The sequence below is a fragment of the Mauremys mutica genome, chromosome 9 (assembly GCF_020497125.1).
Source record: "Mauremys mutica isolate MM-2020 ecotype Southern chromosome 9, ASM2049712v1, whole genome shotgun sequence".
In the NCBI taxonomy this organism is placed as follows: domain Eukaryota; kingdom Metazoa; phylum Chordata; order Testudines; family Geoemydidae; genus Mauremys; species Mauremys mutica.
In genome coordinates, this window is record NC_059080.1 from 98,547,152 (window position 1) to 98,559,917 (window position 12,766).

Genomic DNA, 12,766 nt, shown 5'->3' on the forward strand with positions numbered 1-12,766 from the left:
CAAAACCATCTTTGTCACAGATCTGTCCCGTTCTCACCTATGGCACACCGATCGCCTTGGAAGTTACATCACTCAACAAGCAGTGACACAATGCCCTGAGAATGATGGATTAGCCATGCCGTCAGCTATAATTAATACCTGAAAAAACCTTGACAAGTCTCAGCTCAAATACGTGCTAAACGGAACCTAAACCAACAAACGACTTTGGGATGACGTCCTTACATAGCTCTGCAAGAAAAACACTTGACATCCGATAGGAGGCCAAAGGACTACACTGGAGCAGGGATTGTTTCACCATTAAAAAAAAAAATCAAAAAAAAAATCAGAGTTTTACCCTGCCATTCACCCCCCACACACACCTCAACACAAACACACAGTTTTGAGGCTTTTGTTTTATCTACATTGTTAACAGGCTCGCTCAAGGATCAGTTTGTTTCTGTTCCAGCGAGATAACCAGCTTTTCCACCTCAAGCCTCTTTCAAGATAACCAGCCAAAGTTACAATCTCCCTTCTGACCACACGCCACAATATCACCTCCCCGCGCGCGTTACTATATTCACCAGTCAAGTATCTCTTTCTCTGAGAGATTATCTCCATCTTTTGCACATGGGGGAAGGGACAAAAACGTCCCACGCTCATCTCCAGTCAGCATTTGCTGATCCCACCACCTCACCCAAGAGCAATACAGCAAGGAATGCACTCTAATGCAAGCACTCAGTCCAGCTATTCATATAAAGCAGCGATACTCGGACCTCAGGGGTTCAGGAGCCCAATGAGTGATCAACATTACCCAAAGAGCCACAGTAGTGTGAATTCATTGTTTCATTTACTATATATTATATTTCTCACTTCAAAATGATTGACAAAGTATTATTATTTTATCAACTACAGCTGGTTAATAACATAGTAAAAGCATCCTGATTGGCTAATAATTAAATCACACAGTGTTTTAATATCATCATCTCCTGCAAAGAGCCGCAGGAGACACATTAAAGAGCTGCTTGTGGCTTGTGAGCCTCTGTCTGAGTATCATTGATCTAACGCAATATGTATCTGTGTAGGAGATTAGCAACGTTCCAGGCTGTGCATTGGCCATGACGTGCCGGCAAGTATCCACAGCCATGTCCACAAGAGGAGTGTGATTATTGCTAGATAGTGTCCCTTTGGGACGAGCTAGCAATACTGGATTCATTTGGAAGGAAAAGGAAAGTGTGTTACTGAGTGTAAAGCAACATTGCATAGTGCATCAACTCCCTGCTCTAGCAAGAAAGCCTTTTACACAACACCAGACAACTAGCTCAGTCCCAAAGCCGGCTCAGGGCCAAAGCCTGAGAGAACAGAGTAGATTAGGAGGAAGGGGGTCGCCTGTGAAGCCACACTTCTGGAATTTTAAAGAGGAACATTTTACAGCCTTATTCTCAATTCAACAACTCCGCCAGGAGCTCAGGACTCATGTGGAGCGTTGTAACAACAAAGGCCATTTACAGTAAGCACCTCTTCTGTTTCTATGGCTTGTTTCTCTCCTGAGGTCATTCAGAGATCCCTCTGGTTGCGATATTAGACTCCTCTGCGGGAGAAATGGTGTCACATGACTGGGCTGGGGATGAACTGCAGGAACGATGATGTGTTAGGAATGAAAGAACTGGTTTTCCCAGGACTGTTCCCAGTAATAGAAATGAGAGGGAAGAGAACCACAAACTGTAGCATGAGGCACTGGCGATTGGATTGAGACTCAAGGAAGCGTTCTCTTGCCCACTCTGCCTTTGACTCACTCTGTGACTTCTCTTTTCTGGGCCGTGTTTGCTGATCTGTAAAATGGGGAGAGCGAACCCCACCTTTGTAATGCACTTTGAGGCTGAAGGATCACAAAGGCTAGGTAAGTGCTATGTATTAGTATTAGAAAAACAATATGTCTAAATTAACACACAGAACATGGTGTTTTCTATCAGCCGGGTTTTCAGGCACAAGGTGAATTTTAATAAAATAAAAAATTAGCTGCATTAGTACAAGTTACCATTAGGCTTAAGTTGTGTTGGTTTATAAGCAAATTGTTTGTAAATGACCGGTAAGTAGTTAGAACATTTATTTTATAGAGAATAAAGAAATAATTAACAAGTTTTCATGTTTACTGAAGGCAAACTCTCTCCAGAACATCAGTACATGGGAAAGCTATTTCAATTCATTACTCTCCTAGAAATTCAGGCATTGGTGGCTCCCGGCATGACATAACATAGCCTGCTTTCTGGCATTACGAACTATCACCACCTTCCCTTAAGAGGTAGCTAGTCGACTTCACCACCTGCTTCATGTGATGAGAAGCCGTCCTGACACAAAAGAGCTGTTAAGGGGAACATGGCATCCCAGAGTGAAGGTACCCGTGTGAAAACTTCAGTTCTACTCAGACCCTGGAAGGCCTTGGTTAGAACCCTGGGAGGGGGAAAGCCTCTTCACACTTGGATTCTGGGACTCTCCACTCAAAATCATCATTCAATCAACATATATTAAAACACCCTAGAGGATCACCCCTCACACACCCCACCCCGCATCCCAGAATCATACAGACTCTCACCAGCTATAAACCTTCTAAATAACATGATCTGATTCCAAGGCCAGAAGGGATCATGATGATAATCAAATCTAGTGTTTCTCAACGACCAGTCTGTGGACCGGCATGGGTCCCTCATATTTCCCTGACACAGTTTAGGAAGGCAGCAAGCCAGTCCCTGGTATCAGAAAGACTGAGAAACACTGACAGTCTGACCTCCTGTGTAACATGGGCTACAGAACTTCCCCTGAATAATTCCTAGAGCAGATCTTTTAGAAGAACATCCAAACTCGATTTTAAAATGGTCAGTGATGGAGAATCCACCACTAAATTGTTCCGATGGTTAATTACTCTCACTGTTAAACATTTACACCTTATTTCCAGTCTGAATTTGTCTAGCTTCAGCTTCCAGCTATTGGATCATATTATGCCTTTCTCTGCTAGACTGAAGAGCCCTGATTAAATATTTGTTCCCCCTGTAGATATTTATGGACTGTGATCAATTCACCCCTTAACCTTCTCTTTGTTAAGCTGAATAGATTGAGCTCTTTGAGTCTATAACTATAAGGCAGGTTTTTTAATCATTCTCATGGCTTTTCTCTGTACAATCTCCAATTTATCAAAATCCTTCTTGAATTGTGGGCACTGGAACTGGACACAGTGTTCCAGCAGCAGTCTCACCATTGTTAAATACAGAAGTAAAATACTCTCCCTACTACTACTCGAGGTTCCTCTGTTTATGTATCCCAGGAACACAATTAGCTCTTTTGGCCCGGGGGAGCTCATGTTCAGCTGATTATCCACCACAAATGCCAAATCTTTTTCAGAGTCGCTGTTTCCTAGGTAGAATCCCCTGCCCTGCAAATATCGCCTATATTCCTTGTTCCTACATTTACATTAGCCATCTTAAAATGCATACGGTTTGCTTGCGCCCCATTTCCCAAGCAATCCGGATTGCTCTGAATCAGTGACTTGTCCTCTTTATTATTTACCACTCTCCAAATTTCTGTGTCATCTGCAAATTTTACCAGTGATAATTTTGTTTTGTTTTTCCAGGTCACTGATAAAAATGTAAAGGGAGTTGGGCTAAGAACTAATCCCTGTGGGACCCCACAGGAAATACACCCACTCGCTCATGAGTCTCTGTTTACAATGACACTTTGAGACATATCAGTTAGCCAGGTTTTACTTCATTTAATGTGGGCCATGTTCATTGTATATTATTCTAGTTTTTTTGTCAAAATGTCATGTGGTACCAAGTCAAAATGCCTTAAAGCAGTCTAAGTATATTGGGTCAACACTATTACCTTTATCAACCCCACTTGTAAACTCAACAAAAAAGGATACCAAGTTAGTTTGACAGCTCTATTGTCCATAAACCCATGGTGATTTGTATTAGTTACATTACCATCTTTCAATTCTTTTTATTAATAGAGTCTTTCCCCCTCCCACCTCTCTGCCTGGTATTTCTAAGGCACCTATCTATTGCCTTGCCATCTAAGTGTCCCAGTTCCAAATGAAAGAAAATACATTAAAATCTCTGTGATTATGGACCCATGAGCTTCTTAGCAATTGAAGTTTTAATGACCCAATGATGAAAGCTCCCATTGCTATGCATTTAGTACAAATAATAATAAGAAGAAGACTTTAAACACTAAGCACTTCACTGTATTCTGGAGCTATGAGGAATTGCAGACGGAAGGGCTGAGTGGGTCATGGAGGAAACCTGAACTGAAGAGGATGTGGGGGAAAGCGTAGGCTGTCCTATAGCTGCTGCAAGCTGTGAGGGAAGCTCACAGACCTTCTAAGGTCCCATGGAGCAGGGTTCTCCTCCTGCAGACCTTAGCAAAGGGAGAAAGTGGACTGGGGAAGAGCACTGGCTGGAAATTGGATAGCCATGGCTAGTAGAGGGTCCTGGATGTGGGCTGGAATTAGGGAGCAGGGCTGCAGAACAGGAACGAGGAGTGGCTGGGGAACCAAGGCTGGAGGTGGGCAGTAAGGATTCATAGATACATATATTGCATGAACTATAAAACCAGACGGGACCATTGTCCGACCTCCTGCATCACACAGGTCATAGGATTTCCCTGCGTTAAATCCTGTTTGAACTAGAGCGTGTCTTTTAGTAAAGCAATCAGTCTTGGTTTTTAAATTTCCAGTGCTAGAGAATCCACCCCCTGATTTTCTCTAGCTTCAGCTTCCAACCATTGAGATCTTGCTATGCCTCGGTCTGACAGACTGAAGATCCCTGTATCATCAAGTTTCTGTTCTCCATGTAGGTGTTTGTAGACTGTCATCAAGTCACTCCTTAATCTTCTCTTTCATAAGCTAAATAGATCGAGCTCCTTGAGTCTTTCGCTGTAAGGCAGGTTTTCCAATTCTGTAGCCATTCTTGTGGCTCTTCTCTGAATCCTCTCCAATTTACCAACATCAGCAGTGCCAAATACAGAGGTAACATTACCACTCTTGGCTGGAGACCGATCTGATATGACCAGAAATTAAGTGAAAGAATCATATCTGCAGTGGGAAAATTTTGTACACCGGGCACAGAAACCTTTAATTGACACAACTTTCACCAGCGAGTGCCCTGAGCTTTTTAGTTGGTGGGAACGTGGCATCCTATCGAATCACAGAACAAAGGAAATTCAAAACAAAGCACTAATTCACCAACCTTAACACTATACTCACACATTCATTTAACAAATATTCTCAGTGACCAGCAGCTAAACAACCTTAACTCTGCCCCTGAAACAAAACACACAATAGCTACAAAATGAACTTCATCCATTCATCACCACTCCCTTTCTCATTCGCACAAAAACACATTCATATCTTACTCTTAGTCACACAAATGTTGTTTAAAAGGTCAATCTACAATCCACAAAATCAAAGATACTTTACCAATTCACCATCACCTGAGTATCTCTCTTACCCATCTAATCTTTCTTGCGTATTTCTATACCACCCAGCAGCAGACTATATAAGAGGGATCTAAATGACAGTCTTCCTCTTCTGAGCAAAATAATTCCATGTAAAGTCTCATTAAAACAACACTGCATGAACAGACAGTGTTCTTACACCAGATCATAAAAATATGTCCGCCAATTTCAAATAGGAATTATTAATGTCACAATAAACCATCCAACTCGGTACTGCAGATACTGAGGGCTGTGATGGTGGTGATTAATACCTGGAAATTCAAACTACTATTCTTTATATTATCATAGTGCCTAGAAGTCCCTGTCATGGATCAGGACCCCACTGTGCTAGGTGCTGAACGAACACAGAACAAAAAGATACACCGTAAGCTCTTTGGGACAGGGACTAAGTACAAGACACAGCAGATGAACACAGACAGTCAGGGAAGACAAGGAAACAACATCAATGCGACTGGCAGTGGTCTCAGCACACCAGCGGCCTCACCATTGTCAGTTTTCTGTAGCCTCACAGCAAAGGGGAGTTTTAAGGAGTGTTTTGCAGGAGGATAATGAATTTGTGTTGTGGATGTTTGCAGGGATCTATTCCCAAGTGTGAGGGGTGGCCTGGGGGAAGGCATGATGGCGTCTGCTTGAAAATTTAACCATTGGGCAATGGAGCTTGACAGCATGGGCTGACAGGAGACGGCAACTGACTTTTCTATACTGTTTAGAGTTTATGTTGTGGGCAGGAAATATTCAGGAGCACCCTTAGTTGAGTTAACTAAGTTTTTGGTAGGGGAATAAATATTGAGTTTCAACAACGCTGTGAGGTAGTTACATATTATTCCCATTTTACAGAGGAGTAAACTGAGACAGATGTGAAAATAGGGTGTCCACGTGTCCAGTTTTTGACTGGAAAATCCGGTTGAAAAGGGAACCTGGCAGTGTCCGGTCAGTACTACTGACCAGACACACGATGTCTGGTTACTGTGGGTGAGGGAGGCACTGAGCCATCACCCACGCCAACCCCTACTCAGCCGGTGCTGCCTCCTACCTGCGTCGGGCGGCTGCAGCTCCCAGCCCCAGTTCCGCAGACAAGTCCCTCCCAACCCAGGTCTGGGGCAGATGAGGGAAGCAGCAAGTGATGGTGAGGGGGAGAAGAGCAGCAAATGAGGGTTGGGTCTTGGGGGAAGAGACAGGGCCTTTTGGGGGGCGGGGGGAGAGGCAGGGCAGGGGAGGTTCCGGCACTCCTGCTGGAGTGTCCAGTTTTTAAATATTACAAAGTTGGCAACCCTATGTGAAAACCAAACCCCAGGTCACAATGAAGCAGTGGCAGAGCTGAAGTTCTGGTTCACAGTTTCTTGACTAGGCAAGAGACCACAATGCCTCCTCATAACTGTTAACAGGAATCATGACAGCCTGTCACAGTGATAAATGTCATTAGCAGAACTGGCAAAGAATCATGAGGTCCTAAGCTTTGTCCAATCAATACTGAACATAAGGCAGAACCCAAATAGAACTTAGCACGAGGGCTCAAAAATCCCTTGGAACAAAGAGAGCAAAAGTATTCTGTCTCCTTACAGCCCCTGGCAATGCAACCCTAGCTTTCCGGGTGCCTCCCCTCCCGACTCCCTCCTGCTATGTGATTATTGTTTCCTTTAATCTGATCATTAATTGCTCTTGGTTTCCTCTGTTGTGGTTTGTCTCCCATTGTTTGGGATTTACATTACTCAACAGGAAATCAGTGAGAGGGCCTGTGACTAGAAAGGTGTGCTTCCTGTTAGGGCCCACCCTTGCTTGCTCAGATACAGAGAACAGAGCTACAGAACAACACCAATGTAGCAAAAGGAAGTCATGTGAACAAAGGCAAAGGGACTATAATTTGGTTATATGAAAAGCTACGTGAATTCACTTTGTCCTGCACAATACACACTATGCACACACCCCTCCACATTCACCTTCACACGCCACGGCAACAGCTTTCTGCACAGGTCTGGATTTTTAATTTCATTTGTGAGTGTCGAGTTCATCACCAAGTGGTGATCACTGGCATATGTAGAAAGGGGAGATATGGTGCAAACGTCTTCTTGACTAAATCCGTCTCAATCTTACCGTCCATTACTCTGCTATGCCCCTGCTGTGGGGAAGGCAGAGATTCTCTGGAGCAGAGAAAGCCCCCACCCCCCAAGGAGAAAATCATGCAGTTTGGGGATAGAAATGCCCACTAGGTACTGATTAGGTCAAACCAATTCTCTCCTGTGCCCTAAAGCAGGCTTGGATCACATCTCTCCAGCGGTGGCCGTCTAGTGCAACAGCTTTTTAACTGGGCTCTGTTTTACAGGCCTGAACAAAACTAGATGCCACTCATTTTTCACAAGGTTACCGCTGGACAGAATCTCCTTCCCCTGGCTAAACCGTTCCATTTAAAATGCGATGAAGCTGCTTTAGCAGCTGCACCGTCCTAAAACCAGCCTCAGAGGTGCAGGCACACGCGGTTTCCATTCAGCACAACATTGCAAGAACAGAATCTACGTGACATAGCTGGTGCATATTTCATGTGCTATCCCAAGGCAGTCAGAGCACACAGTAATGACAGATCTTTTCCACCTCTAACATCTATTAGATTATCTAGTCCATCTGCCTTCCAATGCAGGATTGCTCTTTACAGTAGATTCCCTAGTGTTCAGAGGGTAAGAAATGCTTTCACTTGTGAGCCTAACAAAACCACACTATTATCTATTGAATGACAAGCCTCAAATATTTAAGCATCTGTCCCAAAAGAGAAGGTTAAAAATGAACTTTCCACATGAGGCTGTTCAGGGCGGGCAGGGAGATTATTTTTCAGACAACATTTCTAGTCTCATTTTAATGATATAAAACAATGGAGCTTTCATTAAGATTAAGGAACTTTGTCTGCCAGCCTGATCGACCCCTCTGTTCTCAGAAGTATAGCAACCTCCTGTAGTTTCACAGGAGAGGTAGCTCTAATGCTGTTGACCAATGAAGTAAAAAGGAGCTTTTAGCTGGAGTCTGAAATACCTGTTTCTCCTTGCAAAATAGAATACACATGCAACACAACTGATATAGCCCCACTTACATTGTCACAGATAAGAAACCACGTCATTTACGTCTCTTTTATTGAAACGCATCCACTGTACACACAATTCAACGGTCTTAGATAACGTTTTAATTCTTTTCCCTGCCCTGAGAACTGATGAGTGCTGCTGGAAAATATGATTATTCCAAAAACAATACAGCACAGGAAATGATGCTTTGGAGATGACCCTTTTCGTAGTGAAATATGTGCTTCGTGCACCTAAATGCCTTGATAAAGTTATTACATCATCAGCATTTATTTCCATTTATAAGATTTGTATCCATGAGAGTGCCATGACAGTCAGTGAAGAATTCCGTAAGAGCGATCACTCTTCCCTTATCTATTTTGTCTAGTGGATTTCAACCCATCTATTTTCCTTTGGTTTCCTGTGTTGTTAGGTGTCCTGTATCTGCACAGCTTGGAGAAGTTATATTTAAAAACATCAAAAACCCCCAACAACTTTGCCACAAAATCCTACATTTTTATTCAAGTCTGATTTTCCCTTTGAGTCTTTAGACCAGCGGTTCCCAAACTTGTTCTGCCGCTTGTGCAGGGAAAGCCCCTGGTGAGCCAGGCTGGTTTGTGTACCTGCCACGTCCGCAGGTTCGGCCGATCGCGGCTCTCACTGGCCGTGGTTCGCTGCTCCAGGCCAATGGGAGCTGCTGGAAGCAGCATGGGCTGAGGGACTTACTGGTTGCCGCTTCTAGCAGCTCCCATTGGCCTGGAGCAGCGAACCGCGGCCACTGGGAGCCGCGATCGGCTGGACCTGCGGACGCGGCAGCTAAACAAACCGGCCCGGCCCGCCAGGGGCTTTTCCCTGCACAAGCGGCGGAAGAAGTTTGGGAACCGCTGCTTTAGGGGAGTCCAGCTTGGGTTTGCTCAGGTAAGGGCTGAGAGGAGGGGTGAATAGCCTCAGGACAGCGTGAAGCACGAGGTTACTGACCTGGTCTAAACGAAGAGCACCATCAATGAAGCGCTGTTTGCGCAGATGCTTGGCGATTCGGTGGAGGTTCAGGACAGCTTGGTGAATTTCATCGACTGGGTGCTGGGGAGAGACTGGAGGCAGTTCTTCTGGCCCAAAAACCTTGCTGGGGTTTTCAATCATACTCTGTGCATGGTCATAGCTCAGCTTGACGCAGGAACAGATAACCGTTCGCCCGAACCATTCATCAAGGATCTGCAAAATCAGAAAATGTAAACAAAGTCTTTAACTACAAGAGGAGGATCCTGCCATCCTTCACACCAGCTTATGCCTTTTTTCCTATGTTAAAAATAAAAAAGATCCAATTAAACAGAGAAGGGGCTTGTGCACAGATTGGTAGGTAGAACCCCGAACACGGGCACCTAAACTTTGCCCAGGTGACAGTCTAATTGGAAACCTACCAGAAGCTGGAGGGTCACATCTAATATGCAGCAGATTGCAGCCACCCTTCATTACAGGGGTGTGGCCGAGAGAGAACATAAGCTGTGCCCTGAGGTTAATAGTCCTGCTTGGATCAAGACAGGGGACTGTCTGCTGGGACCTCCATGTCAAACAAATGTTTGTAGGCTACACTGTAGAAGGGGGGAGGGATAGCTCAGTGGTTTGAGCATTGTCCTGCTAAACCCAGGGTTGTGAGTTCAATCCTTGAGGGGGCCATATAGAGATCTGGGGCAAAAATCTGTCTGGGGATTGGTCCTGCTTTGAGCAGGGGGCTGGACTAGATACCGCCTGCGGTCCCTTCCAACCCTGATATTCTATGAAGTACATGGGCTGTACGTACTTTGGCCCCTGTTGGTCCAGACCTACCAATCTCCATCCCTCTAATTTCAATGGGTCTTAAACCCATTATTCAGGCCAGGGTTCAGCCCAAAGAATCGCAAGGAATAATCTGTGAGTTTCCACAATCTTTCTGATCCAACAAAGAAACATTGCCAGTAAGCACATATGAAATCAATTAAAAAAAATTCAAACAGAAACTATCCATATTTTTAAACTATTTAATAAAATGGTCTCTAGAATTTAATCTTAAATTATTCATTAGGACAGAAAGGAAAAGAGCCACATTTTTGGATGCGGCGTGGTACCAACGTTGCAAAGCTGCTCAGAGTGATGAGAATGTGACGGGACAACGGGGAACGGGCTCCGGGACAGGGAATCAGACTCAAAGTGTGATGGGGCGATGAGAAGAAGGTTGAGGGTAAAACTAAGCAGAAGTGCTTAGAGGACGAGTGGAGCATTTTAATTCTGGCTCGGCTCAAGCGGCAATCTCACATCCTCCATTGGAGCAACAGGGCCATTCAAGGAGGAGGTAGCTTTGGCAAGTGGGAGTATCCCAGGAGGAATGCCAGCTCTCAGTAAGGCAGAGTGAACCAGGGCATTGCCAGAGGAGGGTATAAACCGGGGAAGGATTTTCCATTGAAGAAGCTGATTCACCCCCCTCCTTACATTCCTACTATTTACCTCCTTAGCGCACCAACATGCGCACATGCAGCATAACTCAACAGACTGGAGAACTGCACCTCACTGGGCATCTAGGTCTATTTCCTATTAAACGAGGCCGTGTCCTGAACACTGGGACACATTTTTCTAAGTCTTCAGCAACTAGAGGATAATGTCTGGTGATTTAAAGTTCTCAGAAGTGTAGCTGATGATGTAGAGGGGTGTGTGTGTGTGTGTGTATCATATATGTGTATTTTAGAGAAATTATTACAATTAACAGAACTTAAGGAATTAGCTATCCTCCTATTTTACAAGCTATTCTGTCCAATCTCTGCTCCACTGTGCTCTAGTAAGTTCAGTTTAACACTCATTCTGAGTTGTAGGGTGCTACTTTTACTTGGTCACTGACACACAGTGAGATCTGCTGCCAGGCTGGTCTGTTTCTAGCAGGCCTCCTTCCCCTTCTATACACTGACTGTGCTTTGGGAACACTGAACCCAGGAATTTGAATTCCAAGACTCTGCGCTGTTATGCAAAACACATTGGGGCTCGTGTAAAAGTTCCCAACCCTTCTGGATGCCATGTTGTTAATATAAAGAAACTTCATTCTTCTGCCACTGTCAGAGAAATCAGAAATGATACCCAAGGGAAAATGCTGGTCCCTTGCCCCCTATGATGGACGAGTAACGACTACTCAGAAAAGTCTATATTTCAGTGCTTAAAAAAACTCTAACAGTAAATTAGTGCTATTTTTCAATGTCACGCACATTATTTCCAAAGTCCATTCTTTAACAGCAGACAATGTCAGATCACTATGGGGAAAAGGTTTTCTTTTTGATGAAAACCAAGAAACTTTAAACACTTTTTTTTTTAAAGCGTCTCATTCCCCTCTGTTTGTGGTGTGTGGGGGGGTTGTTTTGTTTTCTTTGTTTGTCTGTTTAAATCACTGGGCCAAAAAACTCCCTATCAAAAGCCACGGAGGTTTCCTGTAAGGTAACTAAGATGCGGCAGGATCTCTTTAAACACTATGCCATGGGCAAAAGGCAAGCAGGTTAATGAAAAATACAAAAACAACTAGCAGGTTAAAGAAAAATAAACAGTTCATGTTTTAATTAGGCAAACAAAGGGGTCCTCAAGCACCCAGAAAGATTTTGCTCAAAGTAGTGAAATGAGTGTTGTACAAGGCTGAATTTCCTTTATTGGAACTGAACTTCTAATTTCATTCATCCACACAAACCCTCTGTAAATTAGGGAACACTCTCCTAGCATGGCATTTAAATGTTTTATTATCTCCCTGTTCTTGTCAATATTCTAATCTCTAGCTATTGGTAACAGCTGCATTAAAACAAGACCCTTATCAAACCTGGTTCTCACCACTGTAAGATCCAAAACTGTTAATGATTTAGGCACTTAGGTACTAATTATGTCTATCGGTAGGTGAAATAATTCCATCCACATACATCTACATTAAAAAATGTAGAGGACGGGACAAAAAACAGAAAAGGAATTCCTAGTAAAAGCAATGCTTCTCCCACAGCAGAGGTGGATAAAATCCTGGATTTTACAAGGTAACCTATAGCTGGCTTCCTCCTTAATATGGAAGGTGCAGCAAAGAGAATTCAGGTACGAACATGCAAAGTTACATTTTTATCTGAATGAATCACCCCTGATTTGGGCAAAGCTGGGAACTCATTATGCAACTTGTAGACTAAGTTAATGAATGGACCTAGCTGAGAATTTCCTTTACCTTGTAGTTAGATCATGGATTCTCAACCAGGGAATTG

At 43.8% G+C, this 12,766-nt stretch overlaps 1 protein-coding gene across 4 annotated transcripts in view; it reads right to left on the reverse strand.

Moving 5' to 3' along the window:
* The window catches only part of DIS3L2 (DIS3 like 3'-5' exoribonuclease 2), a 257,856-nt gene that overhangs the window by 77,189 nt on the left and 167,901 nt on the right, over window positions 1-12,766 (reverse strand). For all 4 annotated transcript variants that reach the window (XM_045030053.1, XM_045030051.1, XM_045030050.1 and 1 more), the window contains one exon: window positions 9,504-9,737. In XM_045030053.1, the coding sequence (XP_044885988.1) occupies window positions 9,504-9,737 (234 nt within the window). The remainder of the gene's footprint in view (window positions 1-9,503; window positions 9,738-12,766) is intronic.